This window comes from Caretta caretta, chromosome 1 (assembly GCF_965140235.1).
Source record: "Caretta caretta isolate rCarCar2 chromosome 1, rCarCar1.hap1, whole genome shotgun sequence".
In the NCBI taxonomy this organism is placed as follows: Eukaryota; Metazoa; Chordata; order Testudines; family Cheloniidae; genus Caretta; species Caretta caretta.
The window spans coordinates 284,277,297-284,300,174 of record NC_134206.1 but is presented as its reverse complement, the minus strand read 5'-3'; the positions used below and the strand labels follow the sequence as shown (position 1 = coordinate 284,300,174).

The following is a 22,878-nucleotide window of genomic DNA, read 5'->3' as shown; positions in this document are numbered from 1 at the left end:
ATGGTAGGGCGAGTAGCAAAATGTATATTGGATTATATGGCACACTGAGAATCAGCCTTCCTAACACTGACTGTACTTTCATTATAGTAACAGTCTCAACCAAGGACCAGTCTCAGTCAACTGTGGTGATGGAAGAACTAACAGAGGGTGGTTTCATACCCATCCCAGTAAATTTACATGGATATACTAAGTACAGTATCTAGGGCATAAGTTTGCAACCTTTTTTCATTTGTGAACGCTTTTGGAAATTCACCCTGTGGTCCGCAGACCCTGAAGTCTTAGACTGAAAACTGAACAGAATTCAACTATAAATGCTGCACATTTCTGGCATTGCACTGGACGCAGCGTGAGAAAGGGCCCTGAACTGTGGGCTTTTATGGTAATGACAACACTTCTGGGTTTTGACCTGTAAAGTGGGGTATTCACATTCTGTTTTTCTGGTCAATCAAAAGTATACCTTTTCTGGCATCTGAAATTTTATTTTCGCAGTCCCCTTAGACAGTCTGTGGATCCCCAGAGGTCCACAGACTGAAAACCACTGAACTAGTGGAGATTGTAAGTTGCTGCATTGTCTGTCTACCAGCTACTTGACAACGTTTAGAACAGATGCTGGAGACTCCATCTACTTAAACATAAAACGGAAGTAAATGCTTAGAGCATCTTCTTGCAAGTTTATATTAGCCCCACGCTGCTCAGACAGCCAAACATGAGTACACAGATGGATCTGTGAAACCATGACAGAAGCAAATCTGAGATGAACATTTAGTCAACTCAGCAATTGGCTTTGACGACAACATTTAGTGCTACATCGACATGCAGAAGAGTTGGTGAATGATGACATGCAGGATTGTAAGATTGCTCAGTGGGAAGTGGTAAAGCATACATAGTGACTGTTGTGCATTTTGAAGTGAAGCAGAAGCAAAAAACCCTTAGTGACACTCCAGGTGCATGGGAGTAAATAATTGTTTCCTGGCTTCTCACTGTGTGCAGCTGAACAATTCCCATGGTAGTGCACATGGGAATGGCCTGTAGGTGTGTTTTAACATGTACTTGCTCTTCATCTTATCGACTTGATTCCCACTGCCAGGCCATGTACAACCTTCTGTTTTGCTTAGTACAGGTCTCGCTCCCCGCTCCCATTTTTAAGGGCCTACTAGCTTCCCACCTTATCGTCCCACAGCACCTTTTTTTTTAAAAGAATCTGGCTCTAAAGCAGCTATTTCTGGGGAACAGAGGTGCTCAGTCCCACTGCCTAAGAGTGTTACTGCTTTGATGACATCTTTCTCCCCTCATTCCCCCACCACTTGTTAGTCATCCCTGTGGTCCTAAATCATAAGTCCAGACCCTTGCCCTGTTTCTGTTCCATTTCTTGGTGCTGCAGCAATAGCAACTGCCATCTTGCCATGCTCAGTAGGTAGCATAAGAGGGAGAAGATTCAGTCAAGTGTGGTCTGCACAAACATGTGATAACAGATCACTTACATATACAGATAAGGATACTGAGGCTGGACCTGCACAGGACTGTATGCAAGGGGACTTGCGTATCCATTTGAACACTACTCCCTCCATTGTGCCCTGTGCTGGGCTAAGCAACAAAACGGCTGCATCCCTCAGTTGCCTCAAACAGAATTTGAAATATTGCAACCTAGTAACAGCCAATATCTGACCAGCCTACAAGGCCAAAGAGTTAGACAATTAGCATATCCCACAGCAGGTGCATAAGCCCTACGTGTCTCAGCTTGCAAATAATCAATTTGTTGATATTTCTGTCAGGGTAGGTTAAAGCAGTTCAGCAGGAAGGGCACTACGTGCATTACTTTGCTCTCCATAACAACTAATTTTTTGGGTCATGGGCAGTGAAGGGTACAGTGGAATACAGCTGGTTGGATACAACACGGCAAATGCTAAACAGTTTTGTTTGACCTTGCTTGATGTACCATTATTGGTTTGGTCTAAGTCCTGCCAACACTGCTGAGAAGCAATTTTGATGTATCCATATAGCCTGCTGATCTTTCAGTGTGTTCTGGAAAGCCCTCCTTCACGTACGCCCACCGCAGCCAGCACGCTCTGTAAATTCCTCTACAATGTGGGCTGACACTTTAACAACTCAACTTGCCAAGTTGGCTGATAACTCTCTGCACATTGTTAAGAGATTTCTAGCAGACAGGGAGGGAAAGGCAGAGAAAAATTATCTATAGAATTTTTCTGCTTCTGTGTATCTGCAACAAGAGCATCCCTAGTACCTGCCCATCTCCATCACATAGCTTTTGCAGATCAGATTAGATCTTACCATATTGTGGGTGCCTACAATTTTTGGACCAGTGCTATTATAATGGACATTTCCCATTATAATCTAGCATTTTTTATAACAAATTATAATACATTCTCCCCAAAATGATAGTTGCCTTTTATCTGATGAGTAGTCCCCTTTCCTGCAAGATTTCTTCTACAACTAGCCCCAGCAGGCATCATGTAACTGATATAACCAACTACCTAGTGTCACCTGAGTAACAGTGGTGTTTCCAATGTCATGTATATTTCAGTTTGGTTTGGTTCCCACTCACAATTCCTAATGACCTGGCTTGGCTTCCCGATCAGTGCTTGTGGCCCCAGAAGTAGCTGGATAAATGCTACCTACTATGACAACTAGGTTTCAAAAATCCCAATGGCTCATCTAGAATAAAGAGACTAATGTAGAGGATGAATTTTCAGATGTCTGGTAATCCCAAACTAAGCTATGAGAATTTGCATAAATTTGGGAGTATGCAAAACAGAGGATTAACAATCTCTGCTGCACATCCATATTGCCCTCCTTTTAAGTCATCCTGAAGTCTCTGCTCTCTACGTAGTAAACATCTGTATTTTCCCCTGTACATCCTCTTCCCAAAAATGGGGAACGACTGGAATGAGATGGGCTCTTAGCCCAGCAATATATTCCCGACCACAAAGGGGTGCACATCAGCTACACCTACGTTTTCTTTAGAGCATTGTTGTAGGTTCTGCTCAGTACAGGAGGATGATTATCTCCAGGGAAGACAGCCCAAATCCTCTCCTTACTCTTAAGTCTTAAAATACAGCTTCAGCCCCACTCAAGAAATTTCACCCAAGTGAAAGGATATGTTTCTCCTTGATAGTGCAGCAAAATGCAGGCTACACTTTATGTCACAGTTAATAGCAAAAATACATACATCAGTGACAAACTTGCCCAACTACATCAAAGATTTTAACAGCCCTCATTTAAGATCATTTAACTTGTATTTTCTTTATGAAAAACAAAGCTTTTACTTGCTGATAAAAGGTTGCTTAGGTATATTTTTTAACAAACAACTCATTTTGTAATAATACTTCTAATTTCTTTAAAAAAAGATCCCTGGCCACATATTTAAAAGTGTTACTAAAAAACAAAATTAGAGTGACTATGTTGCTCAGCAAATCTTAGAAGGTAAAAAGTGGGGTATTAAAACCATCTCAGAGAGCAGTTGAGTCAAAGCATGTTTGTTACAGGAATTATTAATTGTATATTGCCCATTAAAAAGTGTTGCCTTAAATTAATTGCGTAATTTTAATGAAATACATTCATTGGTACTAGTCACCTTCGGGTCATAATCTGGATCATTTTCTTCATCTGCTTCTTCCTCCCCTTCCTGAAAGATAGAAAGTGTCAAGTAGAAAGTACTCTTGGTTCAGATTAAATACACAGAATGCAGTCAACAGGTTAAATGTTCCTCTGATGTTTGTAATTTTTTTTTTCCATAAGTTTTCATCAGTGCAGAAAAGAAAAGAACTTGAATGAGATCTTGGTGTTTAGCCATACTCCGCTTTTAAGAGTAAATTTCTACATTGCATTTAGGATAAAGCTCTGCTCTTAAATATACTTGTGCTACTAGTACAAATCTAAGGCAGACTAATATCTGGAATATTTACTTTTATCACCATTTCAGGCTTACATTTATAGAACATCTCAACCAATAATGTTTTATACAGATTGGAGAAATACTAAAGAATGTTTGTCATTTATAGTTAACTAAACAAGAAACTTAAGTAACTTGCCAACTGCTCAGCTACCATTCCATCAAAGATGAAAAACTTGCTCCAAAATGAAGTATGTGTGTGTCATTTTACTCATCTAACCCATCTTGTAACTCACCTCATCATCTGCCTCCTCACCTTCTTCATCATACTAAGAGAAAAAAAAAATTATACAATGTTGTAAACGCCATCACCCTAGATGTTAAGCAGTTTTGTGTAAGTTACATGGAAGCCAAAGAATTCTCATGTTAAAATTAAGTGTATATATATTATATATACACTTTTTTTTTCAGAGGGGTAAATTTACATTAATTCAGCTTTGTCAAAAAAAATTCTAGATCTGGGTGACAGTGATCAATATCATTAATACTGAAGACGTTTCATTGAGCAGAAAATTTAAAATAAGCTTTGACAAAGAAAGGTGTTTTCTAGTTTAAGGATAAAACCTACTCATAGTTAAGTGTTAACATTCATTTTGCACGCATATATTTTAAAGGCAGGGTTGAAAGCCATACCTACTACAAATGTCTGACACTTCCCCTAACAAAACCGCATTTTCAGCTGCTTATAACTTTGCAAAAAACAACCGTCTGGGTTGAAATTTTCCATGCAAAGTGTCAGCCTCAGGATAAATTTTTTTACTGAATACAGCTAGATGGAGATACAGTTTTGTCCATGTTAATAAATTAGTGACCTTTTCTTTGAATAGCTCTCAAAGCTTTGGAGCAGGGATTTGAAATTTGGTAGGGGTGTTCCAGGGATGCACCTTTTGGTGTCTCCATGAAAATACATCCAAATTTGACCAAGTAGCAAGTGTGAAAAATTGAAGCTTGCAAACACTCAGTAGAGACTTGCTAGAGTTTAACAAGTAGAATTTCCAAAGATTGTCTTCACTGATCATAGCTCAATCTTCATAGTTTCTAGTGCTGACCAGACGGCACATGTGCCATTCCGAAGAGCAAGTCCCAGATCAGGGCTACAGGACCGAGGCCAAACTTTCCCTGGAAGTGCTGCTCCACACTTGGATTTTTGTGTGTGTAGGAGAGGAGGGTGAGGCCACCTGGAAGTGCTGGAGTGGGTGGGTGTGTGTCTCCCCCTCTCAGGAAATAGTCTAATTTGACTGCAGAGGGCAACAGAAGTTGGACCGAAGGTAGGAGAGAAAAGATAGAGACAATCTGGTGAGATAGGGATTGCAAGCCAGAGTATGGGGAATACAGTTTGGACAAGGGACTAGGGTTTGTGGAGGGAGAACTGGAACACCAAGGAGGCAGGCAGGGATAGGGTCGGGGGAAAGGGGAGAGTCAGCTTACAGGGTGGACTGGGCAAAAGAGATGAAGCAGTGGGTGGATAGGGTACAGGTAGAAGAATTTGAGCCCAGTAGAGCACAATCCCCTTCCAGAGTCAGGAAAGAAACCCAAGGTTGAAGGTCACCATTCTTCCAGTGTCACCAAATATCTGTGAACCCCAATGTCAAAGTGCGTCTCATCCTTATCCAAGTGATGTTCTATACCAGGGGTCGACAAACTATGGCATGTGTGCCAAAGACGGCATGCGAGCTGATTTTTAAATGGCACGCTGCTGCCTGCCGGGTCCTAGCCACTGGCCTCACTCAGCCCGCTGCCGAACCCAGGCCAGCAGTGGGCTGAGCGGGGCCACCAGCCGGGACTGCAGCAGGAAGCAGCGTCGGGGGAGGGTGAAGAAGCTTGGTCCTGGCGGCTGCTGCTGCAGGGCAGGCAAGCTCCCCCCTCCCTCACCTCTTCCCCCAGCATGCTAGGTTCCTGCCCCTCCTCTTCTCCCTCCCTGCTGTCAGCTGATGGCCCTTGCAAGGAGGGGGAGAAGCGGAGCCTCGGGAGGAGGGGGAGAAGAGGTGGGGGCGGGACCTTGGGGAAGAGGTCTGGAATCAGGGCATATCCCCTCCAGCCCCCTGCCGTAAGCTGCTCTGGGCAGGGGCTGGGAGCACCCCCACAACCCTAGCCCACACCCTCAGCCCTCTGCCCTGACCCCTGCACACCCCTCAAACACACCCAGCCCCCTGTCCTGACTCCTCCACCCCCCACACAGCCCTAGCTCTGACTCCAGCACCCCCATACATACCCAGCCCCCCCACGCTCCATGCCCTGAGTCTTGCACCCCCCACATTCCCACCCTGAGCGCAAAATGGGAGCTCCTGCACCACCACCCCCCCCAAACATTCCCACCTGCATCCCTCACACAAAATGGGAGCTGCCCAGGTAAGCACTCCACCCTGAAACCTCCAGCCCCAACCCTGACCATGCCTCCCCCGCCCCATTCTCGCTCCTGGCCAGACCCTACATCCCATCCCCCAGCCTGCGCCTTCACCCCCAGCCCTGTGCTCAATGCACTCCCACCCTCAGCTCAGTGGAGAGAGAGAGAGAGAGAGTGCACGCACTAGAACTAGGGAGAAGGTAGGTACCCACTCTATGTGGGCAGGCCGGGATCCCAGACCGGCAGCGGGCTGAGTGGGGCCGGCAGCTGGAACCCAAAGCAGCAGCGGGCAGAGCTGCTCAGCCCACTGATGGTCTGGGGTCCTGGCCGCCGGCCCCGCTCAGCCCGCTGCCGGCCTAGATGAACGAAACCCCAGGTTGGCAGCGGGCTGAGCGGGGCCGCGGCGTAAGATCAGCATTTTAATTTAATTTTAAATGAAGCTTCTTAAACATTTTGAAAACCTTGTTTATTTTACATATGGCAATAGTTTAGTTATATAAAAGATATAGACTTCTAGAGAAAGACCCTCTAAAGAACTTTAAAATGTATTTCTGGCACGCAAAACCTTAAATTAGAGTGAATAAATGAAGACTCGGCACACCACTTCTGAAAGGCTGCCGACCCCTGGTCTATACAGAGGATGACAACCTACTGCTGCTATCAATTCACTTCCTTAGCACACGTAGCAGTGGATCTAAAGGTTCCAACACTACTGATGATCCATGTCTTAGTATGATGGAATTTACTTTTTTCCAGTTTGCTTTAAAAAGGTTAGGAAGCTCTGCACTAAAAAAACTTGTTAAGAGAACATTAAGATTGCAAAACCAAGAATTTAGGTTAGGAAATGAAAGAATTAAGGTTCCTTGTGCAACCTTAATCTGACACTCTTATATGCAATCATACACTTTTAGGACCTTTGCCTCACTCTGTGAATACAATGAATGATGCTCACTTAATGGGCAGCATTTCAAAATTTGGTTCTCTTCATTGTTCAGTGTGGGCCCCTCATTTACACTATTTAAACCCTGCTTTGAAGACAAAAAATAAATAGTTTCCTCATGGGCTTTTCTACAGTGCTTATCACTATAGTATTCAAGTGCTTCACAAATGTGAATTTATTTTCATAACACCTCTGAGATGTAGTATTATTTATCCCCCCCCCCCATTTTATGGATTGGAAGCCAAGGCACAGAGATTAAGGTTACAAATTCATCCTAATTTTGGGTGCCCAATTTGAGTGATCTAGGACCTGATTTTTCAGAGTACTTAGAATTATACAGCATTTTATATGTACAAAACAGTTCCCACTGACTTCAGCTTCAGCTGGAAGCGCTCAACTCTTCTTCAGATCAGACCCTACAATACCATATTGGGCACCCAGAAAGGGAAGTACACACAATTAGTGACCACACATGAAGCATTTGGTTTAAATAATTTGTTTTGCATCATATAGAAGCTCTACAGCAAGGACAGAATCCAAAAATATCCAGTTCACTCTCACACACACACACACACACACACTACATGGCCCTGTGCTGGAACAGAATACATAAAAACAAAATGGGCCATATTCCAGCACACCAGGGCCATATGCTGTAGTCGATATTTTCTGATCCTACATCCAGCTTAGGTGAGCTCATGCCATTGTGTAAAGGGTCATGCCCTGATGGCACAGAGTCAAGGTCATATCCCTCTATACCTTTAAGGCCTTACACACCCTGTGCAAAACAGTTCAGTCAAAACTTACCCCTAGTGTAGATGCAATTAGGCTGACAGACGAATTCTGTTAACCTAGCCACTGCTTCTCAGAAAGATTATTTACTTCAGTGACTGAGAAACCCCTTCTGTTGCTGTAGCAAGTGTCTACACCGCAAATGCTACAGGAGAGCAACTACAGTTATGCTGGTATAGTACTTGTAGTGTAGACAGAGTGGCCCTCCAAGGCTTTTGTAACATGATGTGTGTGTGGGGGCCCTACTCTGAACAGAGCTGGAAGTACCTAGACAGAGTAGATTCATGCACAAAATCCCACAAACACGACTAAAACTACAGAAATTATACATTAGGAATCTTAAATATTAACAGTATTGTTTGAGCATACTGAACCAGTTTAAAACAGACTTACATCATCATCATCATCTTCAATAGCTTCCCCTGTAAAGTACAATACTGATCGTGGGACTATACGCTCACGTAAAAAGTGGCCAATTTCAAAATCTGCAGCAAGGATTGCTTCAGCGTCATCATCCTGTGTAAGACATTAAAAGAAACAGTCAAGTGGTAAATTAATAACTCATTTGTTTTAGGAGTCTGAACACAAACTAATGTCAGATTGAGGTGACCAGATATTCAAGAGAATTCAGCACAGTGGGATTATGTTCAGGGATTCTGACATTTATTGGATCGTACCTAAGGGACAACTTGCAAACGAGGGCAAATACACAATGTATGCATCTGCCCACATTTTAAAAAAGCAACCCGTGAAAAGTCTGAAATTTTGTGCAAATTAACACAGAAACCTCAATACAGTTCCTTCATTTTTAAGTCAACATTTTTACCCAGACTTGTATTAAAAAGAAAGTTTCCCCATTTCCCCAAAGTTTAGCTTCTCCAGATCATTTTAGTGTTCTTCACGACCTTGCTAAAATTCTGTTAAGCACTAAAACCCCTTGAATATCTTACAAATACATTAATATCCAAATGCTTTAAAGACTCTTTGCTTACTCCGAAGGTATGTCTCTGCCACTTAACTCAACCACAGTGATAGTAATAAATTCACCCATAATTCAGTTAACATGATATTTAAGTTAGATTTACACTGACAACCCAATGAGATGGGTACAACACTTAAGTTTTCACTCCTGTTGTCCATAGATTCAGGTAAACAGAACTCTACTGGTTTACATCTGAAAAACTATCTTCAAACCAAAGGGGCTAGATTTAAAAAAAAAAAAAAAAAAAGTGTTTAAATGAAAAAAGTTAAAAATTTGTATAAGATGCCAAAACACCTAGGGACTGAGTTTATGCTAACCGTGGCATTTCTGGCAGCATATTCAGTGATAAAAAGCAGACCCATTACATAAAAAGCATAATCTACATTCAGTGTTTATGAGAATAGGTTTTCAAGACATTGTCACACAGATAAGGCTTTTTCTGTAAAGCTTCCCACCACTGGTAGGCAAGATGAATAGTAGAGCTGAGAAAGCATTTGTGGGCACCTGAGCTTCACCAGTTTTAGCAGTGGTGGAAAGGGTAAGTGGATAGAGTAGGCACATCTTTTCTGAGGTAACTAGGTAAGTAGGTTAATTAAATCTTTCTCCTTTAGAGACTGTAGTTCAAGTTAGTTTGACACTCACCTTAGGCTGGTATTATTGGTTCCTCACTTTCATGAGTCCCAACTTTATTCAAATTTTAACCTTTACAAGACAACTCCAGTTTATCCTTCACAAGCATCAACAAGCCCAAAATATACTAATTACAACTAAGAATGCTCTTATACAGCCTGAATAGATCTTCCCATAAAGCAAGCCAGAATACGTGCTAAACAGTATTTACTAGAGAAGTGTTCCTTATTACATGAAGAAATAGCTAGAATAGTTTAATATCTTCCCAAGTTATAGCTTAAGTAGCACACATTCTTTCCAAATTTGGTGTATTGAATTTCTTCAACTTACCAGGTCTCCACTTTCAGGAACTGTAAGAAAGAGGGGGGGGGAAAAAAATAAGTAATTTAAAAAAAATACTACATATAATTCATCGCAAATTAATCCAGACAATACTTACCTTCAGGGGGACTAAAGAAATTGAAGAAAGAATCATTAGAGACAGTTTTTGTCACTGTTCTAACTGTCCCACGTCCCTTGTGTTTCTGCTTCTTTTTGATGGTTTTCAAAGTAACATTTTTTCCTTTTTTCCAGTCTATTTGGCACCTGCAAGAAATAAGGAAAATAACTATCAAACTGGGACATACTTACAATTTCACATTGTTTTTACACACTAAAGTTACCCCTAGTCTAAGGATATGGTTAAATATTTAAGTACAGCCAGTTGTCTATTTTAAGGTGATCTTGAAAATTATTATGTATTTGGAGAAAACACTGTGGGCTAGCCATAACGCTCATGGGTACTTCATTTTCAGGTGAATTACTCATTCTACTCCCAAAATTCCTTCCAATCAGGAGCCTTTCTCCCCCCCACCACTTTTCTGGTTGAAAATATTTACATCAGAAATAAAAAAAATAAACTGAGGTTACAGAAAGTTATCCTACAGCACTTATTTCCTGCATGAATAATATTTTGGGCCCCTCACATATTACGTTTCACTTTTAAGCCCTGGCAGGTGGAAGGATAAGAGCATAACTCAGTTTTACTCTACAACAAGACTATCACACACTTTTAATTTGCTCAACAGTGTTCAAGACTATGGAAGACAATGCCTATCCCATGAACTTTGTCAACACTGACCAGGTGCCACTTTCCTTCCATGAATCATTGACATGTTGCATGGACAAAGTACTTTTTCAGGAACGATTTGAATAGGGGGTAGTAATTTAGTTGGCACCAACGATGGTGTGAGGGCTTTTCAATTATAAAGGCCACAAAAAAGGTTGAGACATGAGAAAGACAACCAAATATGTTAATACCACCAGGTTGGGGTGGAGGAGAAACAGGAGGAAAATTAGAAGAAGGAAATATAGCTGTGACAGAAGCGTGCCAAGTCTGAAATGGATAAGAATTGTTACTTGCTAATAAAATGACTGCCGGCAAAGCTGCACACTCACTTAGATGTGGGCTCATGGTACTTTGTAGACAGTTCCAATGATTACTATGTACACAACCTGCCAAGGACAGACAAGGGACGAACCCCACGCAAGTTCATTTACTTAGTTTCTTTCACTAAGACCCAAAAACTCAGGCAAACAACAAAAATTAAGTCAGTAAATGTTCATTCTTGAAGCACTGATTGCATGGATCTCCATATTTGATGAACATTGCAAGTGATCCTAAACCCAGAAGTTATACGTTTGAGGTGTCTCAATTTAACACTTATTATAGGACTGTCCTCCTGAACTGTGTATTTGCTCTAGAAGATCAATTCAAGGAACGATGCTATATAAAATTTAGAAAGAATAATGGTTCAATCCATTTGAGAGATAAGACATTCAGAGTGTCAACATATTAACTCTATTCATGGGTATAGGGACCAGCTTTTTGCTATTTACACAATTGCAGAGATGTTTGAGGCTGTGATTGTACTAAAGAACTGTCTGGGGCTTCATGTACCCCTCATTTATGCCCCTATTGTTCCCCCCACAAAAGTCAACAAGGTTCTGACCATTGTTGCCTAGTACATGGTCTGAAATTTTAGAGCTGATTGGATGCAGCGTTCAAAAGTTATCCCATTTCATGCATAGCCAAACAGAAATCCCAGCAAGCTGAATGTAAGGCCATTGCTTGAAAGTAAGACTAATACTTAATCCTGCCTTGAATGCAGGGGACTGGACTAGATGACCTCTCGAGGTCCCTTCCAGTTCTATGATTTTATGATTGCAAGCTCAGCCAAATATTAAGAGGAGCCATGAAAAGGTGGTTAACACTTACCCTGTACAACCCATAATTTCTGGTCCATCAAAGGAGAAGGGATCAGAATCATCTGGCTCTGATCTCATTCTGTATGACTTTGTCAACACTTCATTTGTGAAGAAGTCATTTGATTCAAAGTGAAATTCTAACGTGAAACTCTAAAAACAATTACCAAAAGACAGTGTTATTAGCAACTGAGCAACATTTCCTCATCTTTAATTTCAAAAATCATAATGATTAACTCCTAATATCCAAGAATCAGATATCCCAAATCAGTGTACACCCCTTTTCCAGTAATAAAGTGGCTTACTTAATGTCAATTTTGCCCAATATACGAGACTGAAAATTCTAAAACAATTTCTATCCCCAAATTACAATAATTTAAAAAGTTTTCTTAATTTCATACTGGCATCTAGGATTATGATTTTCATCTTCTGCCTCATACCTTTTGAAGTGAGATAAACAGTGATTTGTGTGTTATAATGTAGAACTAAACCTCTGGACTACTGCTACTACATAATTTCTTGCAAGCAACATAGGTAATCAGTTCAAGGACAATTATCAGCAACTACATTTTTGAAATTGTGTCCAAATCTGAAAAACTCCTAGCTGCAAATACTGATTATAGCTAGATTTTGTATCTAATTGATTAAACTGTCATAATACAAGAGATGTGTGGTCATTTTATATATGACTGTATTAACAGTACGCTAGTGCCATTTCTCACGAAGAACAGACTAAAAATTCTTCAGAATCCAAAAGGCACCATCAAATATTTGACAGGCACAGACCACCACTATGTCCCCAGTGTCAATTTTAATCTTATCATGCACAAATAAATACAGTTTGTCTATGATGTTAAGCTTACCATAGGCTGACCAGCTTCTGAGAACTTCACTTTAATATCTTTTAAGTGTTTCAGGATAGGTTCATCATGTTCCTTTAAATAAAAATGATTTTAAATCAATGCATAGCATTTTTCATACAAACAGCATTTGAGTTAAGCTAGTTACAAAATAAAAAAAGCATTGGGGTGAAAGGGGCACAGGTATATTTAATATTTGTTTTACAGTAGATAAGAACCTGCGATAGGCATTTGAAAATATTGTATACAATTATTTGACCAGCAGAGGGCAATAGTAAAGTAATAAATAGGCACAGTAAATCATTTAAATTATATAAGCATCCTCAATCTTATTCAATCATGAAAGGCAGTTTCTCATCATTTGATATGCAATTCATCACTGAATATGTGAAGACTTGTGTAAGGAATGTAACTGGCAACTAAACAATAAGATGTGTCAGGCTGAACAGGCATGGGAGCATGATACATCATTCCATTGACAAAGCACTTTGAAATGGGATACAAGCCATTTGATCCTACCAGAAGAATACCAAAACACCCAAATCATATCACTATTTCCACAATTTCTAGGAGCAGACCAGTACAAATTTTAAGACTTATGATTACATTTAACTTTAGGTCACCACCTACCTGAACCATATCACTAAGCAAGTCCACGTTCTTAAATACTGTCAGCCAAAACTCAGGAATTCCTTTAGGGTCTTCTTTTTCTTCATCTTTTTTCTCCTCTTCAAGCTTGGCCTTCTCTTTCATTTCCTCCTTGATAAAATAAAAATGTTAAACTTTCTAAAATTTAATAAGAGTTATCACCAGTACCAGATACTCCGGTAAAGCACATGATTTTATGATAAAGTCAGTGCGCCCGTAACTAGAAGTCAAGCTTTGCAGCTACTTTACAGAGCCACAAAAAGCTATTATGGGAATTTCACTGCTGGCATTTTAAATTTTGCTACAGTATTGGGTCTTGCTTAGTGTGTTAAAGCTTGAAATATGCCATCAATTGTTCTCTTCAGATACAGTGGAGATACTCACTGAAATTTCTTCTTCAGCATCTGCTTTCCATTCACATTCTTCTTCTGTAGGTTCATAAATCGCATTGATGATTTCACTTCGCTGGAAAATAAAATCATGAAGTCTTTCAGATTTACTGTATAATTTTATAATAATGAATCTGAACTAAGTAATGCCCATAATAAACCACTGCTCCCAGTAAATTGTATGTTTTTGCAATTAGTACTGTAATCCAAGCTCTCCCTTTGGGGAATGCATTCCATTTGCTTCTTGACCTCATCTGACACTCAACAGTAACATTACACTTTACTCCTATCCCCATCCAAAATAACCACCCAGGCCTTGAGACCCTTAATCACACTAGTTACTCTCATGGGTGGTCCTATTGGAATCAATTCACTCAAGAGACTGAGGGGTTCACATCTGGCCCCACATGGAACTGTAACACCATATAGCTACAGATATGCACCACTGATGTTTATTCCCATTGTAATCCTTTCTTTTGGGATTTTAGTTAACTAGAGCTTACAAATAAAGTCATATTAGCACAGAGTTGTTACCTTATCAAACAAAGGTTGATAGAGAGCAGCATACTTTCTTTCCAGCTCATGAACTTCCTCGTAGAACTTTGCTTCTATCTGTGCACACTTAACTTGAAGGTTCTTGAGAGCATTCACCCGTCTCTTAACTACCTTAGGCAAGCTGAAAGTTTCAGTTATACAGTATTATGATTACTATTAACAGAAGTGTTCCATAAAACACACTGACCCCCTTCTCAATCTTCTCAACCCCCTTCACTCCCTGCCCATCCCATAGCCACCTTCCATAGTACAGATTGGTTTTGTTTTATGCTATGTTACAATACTTTTCATACTTAAGCTTTGGACAGAAGAACAGCTGAACACATGACTCACTAAATCATGCTGATTCAGGGTTAATGCAACTCTTAAACTAACCTGAGGCTTCATTAAGGCTGAGGTATCATTAAAGTATTCCAAAGAACTGAGACAAACATTAAGTTTAATTACATAAGGTTTTGCCTAAAGATTCAAAGCAATAATGCAGGGGTCGGCAACCAATGGCATGCCAGCTCATACCCCGGGCCGCTCTTATCCGCCTCCCCACCCCGGGAGCAGGATGAAGAAGCTTGGTTCTGCCGGCTGCTGCTGCAGGGCAGGCAAGCTCCCCCCTCCCCCTGCTGTGCTGCATGCCTGCCCCTCCTCCTCTCCCTCCCTGCCACCTATCGATCAGCTGATGGCCCTTGCGAGGGAGGGGCAGAAGAGGTGGGGATGGGGTCTTGGGGAAGGGGGTGGAATCAGGGCATATCCCCTCCAACCCCCTGCTATGAGCCGCTCTGGGCAGGGGGCTGAGAGCACCATCATGATCCCAGCCCACACCCCCAGCCCTCTGCCCTGACCCCTGCACTCCCCTCACATACACCCAGCCCTCTGCCCTGACCCCTGCACCCCCCCATGACCCCAGCCCTGACCCCAGCACCCCCACACACATACCCCCCATACCTCGTCCCCTGACTCTTGCACCCCTTCCACTGTGAGCACCAAATAGGAGCTCCTGCACCCTCCCCCCCCACATTCCTACCTGCACCCCTCGCACCAAATGGGAGCTGCCCAGGTAAGCACTCCACACCCAAAGCTCCTGCCACAAAGTTGAGCCCCTCCCTCATTTAGCTCTTGGCCAGACCCTACACCCCAAGCCCCAGCCTGCTCCTTCACCCCCAGCCCTGTGTTCAGTGCACTCCCACCCTCAGTTCAGTGCAGACAGAGAGGAAGAGAACGGGCTAGAGCCAGGGAGAAGGTAGGTACCCACTCTATGTGGGCAGGGCCGGGATCCCAGACTGAGTGGGGCCGGCAGGAGCCGGCGGATGGAACCCCAGACCAGCAGCGGGCTGAGTGGCAGTGGGCTGAGCTGCTCAGCCCCTTGCCGGTCTGGAGTACCGGCTGCCGGCCCCGCTCAGCCTGCTGCCAGCCTAGGTGAACGGAACCCCAGGCTGGCAGCAGGCTGAGCGGGCCGGCGATGTAAGATCAGCATTTTAATTTAATTTTAAATGAAACTTCTTACACATTTTGAAAACCTTGTTTACTTTACATACGACAATAGTTTAGTTATATAATATATAGACTTATAGAGAAAGACCTAAAAAATGTTAACATGTATTATTGGCATGCGAAACCTCAAACTGAAGTGAATAAATGAAGACTCGGCACACCACTTCTGAAAGGTTGCCAACCCCTACAATAATGTTAGGCTGCTCTCTAAATAGTAGAGTATTCACTGAATTTAAAGTGATTTATCAAATGATTTTCAGGATAGTGTTTTTTCCCCCCTGCAAAGATGGGCCAACGCATCAAGATGACAAGCTTTTTTTCTTATTTCACTGGAGAAAATCAAGTAACATCAGGATTTACATCTGTATATGAGCCAGTTGAGAGTCAAGAGGCTGGTGCAACATTTCAGAACATATTATATAATATTCCCATGAATTAAAAAGATTTTTCCTAGACAGACCAATGTATTAAGTAAACATGTTGGAAAAGTGTTGAAGTGACCCTGATTATAAAATATACTAATCAGTTGCATCTCCTTAAGCTATTAGCTTTACTTGTAATCAACTGGATGCTCTCCTTACATCTGGGCTCCAATGATGATGCAACATTAAAAGATTAAGGCCCAGAGGCTCAGCTATAGCTGAGGTGGATAAAGTGCAGCTTGTGGGGGAGGTGGGTTGCAAAGCTGGCCTCCGAGTTTCTCCCATCCTGGACTGGCTGTGCACTGGCCCAGTCACCCAGCATTAGGCTACAGCAAGCTCTCTAAATTACACTGGCTAACCGCAATTGGCGGCCTAGGGGCTGGCCAGCAGAATGTACGGTAGGCCTAGCTTTGCCCTCTAAACCGACATAAGAGTGCAGGGTGTCAGAGCCTATATACCACAGGATCCTATTATGGTGCAGTGATCTTCCTGGGGCCACTTGGCTTCATGCCTATGAACCAATGGCAGTGGAGCACAAATTGGCCATGCCACAACCGAGGATCTGAACTCAAGTATTTTATGTAAACTTTATGAAAAAAATGTACATTACTTGAATCGGAGAATGATGGGGTATATTCTTAAGGAAGGTGCTCAATTTGTAAGAATTATACACAGTGATATTTACATGTCTAAGAGTACAAAATTAAATTTTGCCATGTACTCTGTATGGCTATCCAAACTGGGTTAAGGTCTGAGCTAATTAATCTGTGGGAAAGAGCAGTGGTTCTCACCAGCGGGGCCACAGAGCCCCGTGGCTGAAACCCGCTGCCCTGAGGCCCAGCACTGAAGCTGGAAGCGGCGCAGTGCTAAAGGCAGTAGCCACCCCATCCCCTCAAAGTGGCAAGGGCCTGAAGGCGGCAAACCTCCCTCCACAAACTGGGAGCAGTGGCAGGCTAAAACCGGGATCCCCAGTGCCCACCCCCAAAGCTAGGAGCTGCACTAGGAGTCCCCCCTGCCTATACACAGCCCCATGTTATCCCCTCCCTGCACCCTGAGCGGTTTTCAAACTTTTTGAACTGAGTTTCCCCTTTGAGTTATATTTTTGCGTGCTCCCACAGCCCAGACAGGCTGGGTGGCCTCTTGAGTGAGTGAGAGGGTGGAGGTGGCACTCCGTCCCTGAACCCTGCTGTGTGGAGCTGGCTCAAGCCTTGGCAGCTCTTGCTCCCCCAAAATAGAAGTAAAACTATGCCTATGCCCAAGGACCTACGCTGGCCCAGAACTTCCCACACCCCCGCACTGCGCCTTGGCGTTTTTATAGCATGTTGAGCGGAGCCTCAGCAAGAAAAAGGCTGAGAACCCCCAGGGGGGTAAAAAAAAAAAAAAAAAAGGGAGTATTAATTACTCAACACAGGACAAACAAAAAGCAAAAAGTTAAAACCCTTCCATTGCCTTCCTATCACTGACAAAATAGGAATTTCATGCTTGGATATTTAAAAAATATTTTATGAACTTTCACAAAGAGAAAATTTGGAAGACTGTCTACGCAAAAGGAGGGTGTACATAAAATTATTTTACAACAAGATTGAGTGTATTAGCATTTGCCTACTTTATTAAGGAGGTGGGCCACATTGATCAGAACAGACTATAGCAAGATTGCTTTTATTCTTTTCACCTTCAGCTTTAAGAAGGGAGAGATAACTCAAGGCTCTGTTAAGCACTGGATATGACTAAATTAAGTAATTTGACAACTTAAGTATCTAACACTGCTCTACTCATACTGTATTATTTACAGGTTCTTAGACTCTTGCAACGCTAGCTTACTTTTAAAATGCAAAATCGCCACCCTTCCTCGCGATCATTCTTAGGGTTAACAGGAACGTACCAGCCATGACTAGTAAGATGTCAATTAACATCAAACAAGTGAGTTTTCCATAAGTCACCAATAATTTAGCATCAGCTTTTGCTGAAGTAGAGATCCGCAATATGTAATACCAAACAAACTTATTCATGAAAGTTCAGAAAGTTTTTAATCCACCCAATGTGACATTTACATTCAGTTATATTACTTTCATGCTCTCTAAAAGAAATGTTCCAAAATTTCAGGTCAAATTTATCATTAATGCTCCACTGCAATTTTAACTTGAAGGAATGGTACGGTGAAAAATCAAAAGGTTAGTTGTATAAAGATGTTAATAGAAAAATATTAGAAAGACTTGTTGAGACAGCATATGATAAGCACTCATTTGAGGTCACTAGAGTAACATTTTGCAAGAGTCTAAGGACACTGGACAGGTCCTAGCAACTGTACATATAAGCATCAAGAAACAAATAGATACACATCTGTTTCTCTGTATCAGAGGCTGTCAGGCTAATATTGGACACCGAATGCAAGTTCAAGCCAGAGTAATTTAATGCAGGTTAACCTATTTTATGGGAGCATCTGGGTTCCTTAGTATAAATCATACTGGATATAAAAACAAAATGCAGAACTGCTAGTGCAACTCATTTCAAACTTCAATTGAGATTTATAGATCCATTATCTTTACATGCCTTGTCTTTTCACACAGGAAGTGTCACCTATAAGCAGTTTTATAAAAGGTAGAATATTATGCAATAGCTCCAAAGAAAGACAACAGGTCCAAAGGAATCAAAGCTGAAGGAACAAACAGATACAAGATGATACCCAGTTAGCATTTGGTCCTCTGAATGCAAGCCAATTTAATGAATGTATGGTCAAATGACAAGCAGGGCGAGTCTCCTCAGGAGGTTTGTCTGACCTACACAAAAACTTCAGATCAGCTTGTAGAGTCAAGCTTCATTAGAATTAGTATAAACATGGACAGAGGAGCAACTGACTGGTTGCAACCGAACTAGTACTACCTAGACTTGGCCAAATAGAATGCTTTTCCATCAGAAAATGCCAATTTGTCAAAATCCAAACATTCCACAGGAATGTATTGATTTCAACTGAATTCCAACAGAACTTCCAATGGAAGTTTGCTTGGTTTCCTGCCAGCTTGCTTAGCTCCTCAGCAGCCTAGACTTCCAGCAGGCTGCCTCTGAGTTGGGGCTCCCAGAAGCCCAGAGATGCCTATAGTCTCAAACATTCTGAAAAGGTTGAAACAAAATGTTTCCACTTTTTCAAAACAGAATTTTGAAATTCTTGTTCTTTGCAGAAAGTTTCAAAATTGTTCTTCCCAGTTTTGAATGGAGGGGATTTTTGAAGTTCCCCGTGGACAAGGTATTCCCATTTCAGGCAAGGTCTTATAAAAAAGAATTTAGACGAATTTGTAGCCCGCTTACAAAAAATAACCATTTGGAGTGTCCACGGCACCCACCAGCCCTTTAGAGGAAATCAAATTTAAACATTTGAAAAAGACTTTGCAAGCCTCACCTGCTTATCCTCATTCCTGATAGATTATACTGAGCATACATGGACAGAGGAGTTAACAGGATGTTAGCCTTAAGTTCACCACCAGCTGGACACCACAAGGGGATAAACAGTAGTCGTTTAAACAAGACCCACCAACCAGTGGCAACTTGAGACTCACCTTGGGCAGACATCTGGAAAAGTTTGGGAGGAATACTGCTAAAATCTGTCAGTCAGGATTTTGGAGGGTTACATTTTTGGGGTGGGAGAGGGAGAATAATCAAAGTATTTCTGGAAAAATTTTTTAGACCTGAATGCTTGAAGGGGGGGACATTTTAGGGGACAGAGTTAGGGGTTGCACTGGATAATAGGGATGGGTGGTGCAAGGGAGGTGAGAAGGCTTGGGGGGACTAAGACACTGGGAAGAGGACATGGGGGTAAGTGGCAGGGGCACCTGTCAGCACCACATTCTCCCCTTCTGTATGTCAGGATTGGGGGTCAGATCCTCTCCCTGCCCCCTCCCCCCCATATGTGAGCTAGGATCTAGGGGTCAGTTCCCCCCAGTAGTGTCTAAGCCCCACACTCTGCCTCCATGTGTGTCAGAATCTGGGAGGCTGCTCATCTATGGCGCTCTAACCCCCTCCAACATCCCATGTGAGCCAGTTTCTGGGAGGGTGGTCCAAACCCCTTCCTCTACTCCTGTGAGGACCAGTATCTGTAGGGGTCTTCCCTCTTGCCTCCCATGTAAACCAGGTTTCAGGGCTTGCCCTTTATGGGGAAGTCTGAACCCTTCTCCGTTACACCCCTGTGAGCAAGAATCTGGAAAAACCCTGCTCCTCTGGGTGAAGAGCTTAGAACAGGCATGCTCGGAGCATGCAAAGAACATACTGCTGAGACTGGAGTGAAGAGCTGAGAACTGGTCTGTTTGACACACATCAGAAACTCTCCTGCACCGGGGAGAGTGGAGGAAGGGAACACCTAATGACATGACTGGAGCAGTGGCTCAGGCTATGTCTACACTATGTCTCACAGCAGCACAGCTATACCGCTGCAGCTCCACTGCTGTAAGGTCTCCTGCGTAGGTGCTCTATGCTGGTGGGAGAGAGCTTTCCCACCAGCATAATTAAACCATACCCAACGATCAGCAGTAGCTATGTTGGCAGAAGACGCTCTGCCCCCGACATAGCACTGTCCACACTGGCACTTTTGTCAGTGAACTTTATGTTGGTCAGGGGTGTGTTTTCTCACACCCCGATCAACAAGTTTTGCCAACAAAAACACTAGTGTAGACAAAGCCTCAGAGTTATTGTTTCAATCTGTACTCCTCTCCACTGGGTATTCTTTCATCTGAGAACATCTCATTGCGATGAATCACTTCACATGTCACGGAGCCTGTAACTTTGAAGTCTGAGATCCACCCAGGGCAGAAGTGTAAGATTTAACTGTAAACATTTTGGAGGGGGAGAGGGGAAAAAAGGAAGGAAGAAGGAGGAGAGGATTTGCCCTCCCCCCCCCCCCCCCTTTTTAAAATTTATTGTGGAGAAATGCAATCTGAGTACAGCAGAATATTCAGAAGGTACTAAAACTATTTTTGAGAATGAGATAAATTAGACAAGTAAATGATCATTGGAAGGGATGGGGTGATTAGTGCGGTAACAGGGGGTTGGGTCTGCAGCAAGGGATTATGGGGAAGGGGCTAAGTAGGAATGGAAGATAGGAGGCTGGAGAATATGAAGGGTAGCAAAGAGAGTTGGGGGTTCAGAGTTGGGGGGGCCTGTCAGCACTGAACTCTCCCTTGTGTGTGCATGCTGGGATCTAGGAAGCCTTAACATCTCTGCAAGGACCCGAGATCCTCTGCCCACTATGTATTCTAGGATATGGGAGATCCTGCTCCTCTTGCAGTGTCTGAGCCCCTCTCCCTGCCCTTCCTTGTGAGATGGGATTTGGTGGGGGGGCAAAGAGAAGAGAAGAGGGGGAAATGAAGGCAATGCAAATTTAAATATCTGAAATCCATAAAATAACTAGTTAAGGTATGTATCAGCCCTGTGTGAGGTGGGAGGAGTAGGGGACAGTTGGCCAGAGTGTTTGGGAGAAGGGCAGACCGAGCAGACCTGGGACATGCCTGGGGAAGTCTGACAGAAGCAGGGAGAGGAGTGCCAAAGGAGGTGGGTAGTGGGAGTGAGGGGCCAAGTTCAGTATGCCGCTCAGGCTACCTAATAACCACAGCAGCATATGGCCCTCCAGTAAGCTTTTGCCGTGATGTATACGCAGTGGCATAGGTCTGGAGACAGCAAGGAGTAACTTCTTACAAGTTAATGGCTTCTACAGTGCCAGCTAATAGCATAATGGGATGGGAAGGAGAGGGGGAGCTGGAAACAAGGAGGGTGTAGAGAAGAATACAGACACACCAATCTTTTCAACGCTTTGAGGTCTGGTCTACACTAATTCATACCCTATAGCAACATAGTTATACCATCGAAAGCCACTGCATAGACAGCACTGTTATCGGGAGCTCCCACTGACATAATCCACCTCCGAGAGGTGGTAGCTAACTACATAGAGCACATGCGCGCTCTCTCTCTCTCTGTCATCAGCTTATACTCCTGGGGGAATTCTATGTCACTGCACGTGCACAGAATTCATGGCCCCTGCAGACTGCTTCCCTGCAGAAAAATGACAGAGAAGCAAAGGGAAGCTGCAAAAGAAGTCACGCACCACTCCCTAGCAGCGCCTGTACATTGTTTCAGGCACCTGAAGCAGCCGACAGAGAGGTAAATCATGGTGGAGCTGGGGACACCCTAGCCAGTGGCTCCAACCCTGAGCTGGGATTAGCTGAGAGTCCCATCAGGGCTGGAGGCCGGAGAGGACAGGACATACCCTTCCCCTCCAAGGAGTGGCTGGGGCTATGTCAGACCTCCCACAGCTGCAGGAAGCTCAGTATCCTCCCCATCTTCCTAGCCCCATCAGTCCTCAGCTGTAGTGGGAGGGGTCACTGTAAGGGGAGCTGCTCCCCCATCCACCCAACACCTGTGTATCCATACCTCCTATACCCAGAGACCCCTGCCAAGCCTCACCCGGTACATCCAGAACCCCACCCCACTGAACATCAACCCCTGCTTCTTGACTCCCACCCTTGCACCCAGAGGCCACCCCCCCCACTGAGCTCCCCGCATTCAAACCCCCATCTTGATGCCCCCCCGCACCACTGAGCCCCCACATCCAGACCCCCATGCCACTGACCCCCAACTACCTGCACCCAGACCTTCCCCCATGAAGCCCCACTCCCCCAGCACCCAGACCCCCCTGC

General features: G+C 43.2%; 1 protein-coding gene across 2 annotated transcripts in view; it reads right to left on the bottom strand.

Annotated features, from left to right (window-relative positions):
• NAP1L1 (nucleosome assembly protein 1 like 1) overlaps positions 1 to 22,878 on the bottom strand; it is a 49,771-nt gene that overhangs the window by 1,792 nt on the left and 25,101 nt on the right. The window contains exons 5-14 of one of the 2 annotated variants that reach the window (XM_048835723.2): positions 14,274 to 14,415; positions 13,735 to 13,815; positions 13,333 to 13,461; positions 12,706 to 12,777; positions 11,856 to 11,995; positions 10,038 to 10,183; positions 9,929 to 9,948; positions 8,380 to 8,502; positions 4,147 to 4,179; positions 3,593 to 3,643 (exon numbers count right to left, since the gene is read on the bottom strand). In XM_048835723.2, coding sequence (XP_048691680.1) covers positions 3,593 to 3,643; positions 4,147 to 4,179; positions 8,380 to 8,502; positions 9,929 to 9,948; positions 10,038 to 10,183; positions 11,856 to 11,995; positions 12,706 to 12,777; positions 13,333 to 13,461; positions 13,735 to 13,815; positions 14,274 to 14,415 — 937 coding nt within the window. The remainder of the gene's footprint in view (positions 1 to 3,592; positions 3,644 to 4,146; positions 4,180 to 8,379; positions 8,503 to 9,928; positions 9,949 to 10,037; positions 10,184 to 11,855; positions 11,996 to 12,705; positions 12,778 to 13,332; positions 13,462 to 13,734; positions 13,816 to 14,273; positions 14,416 to 22,878) is intronic. The other variant, XM_075124351.1, reaches the window with a different exon arrangement.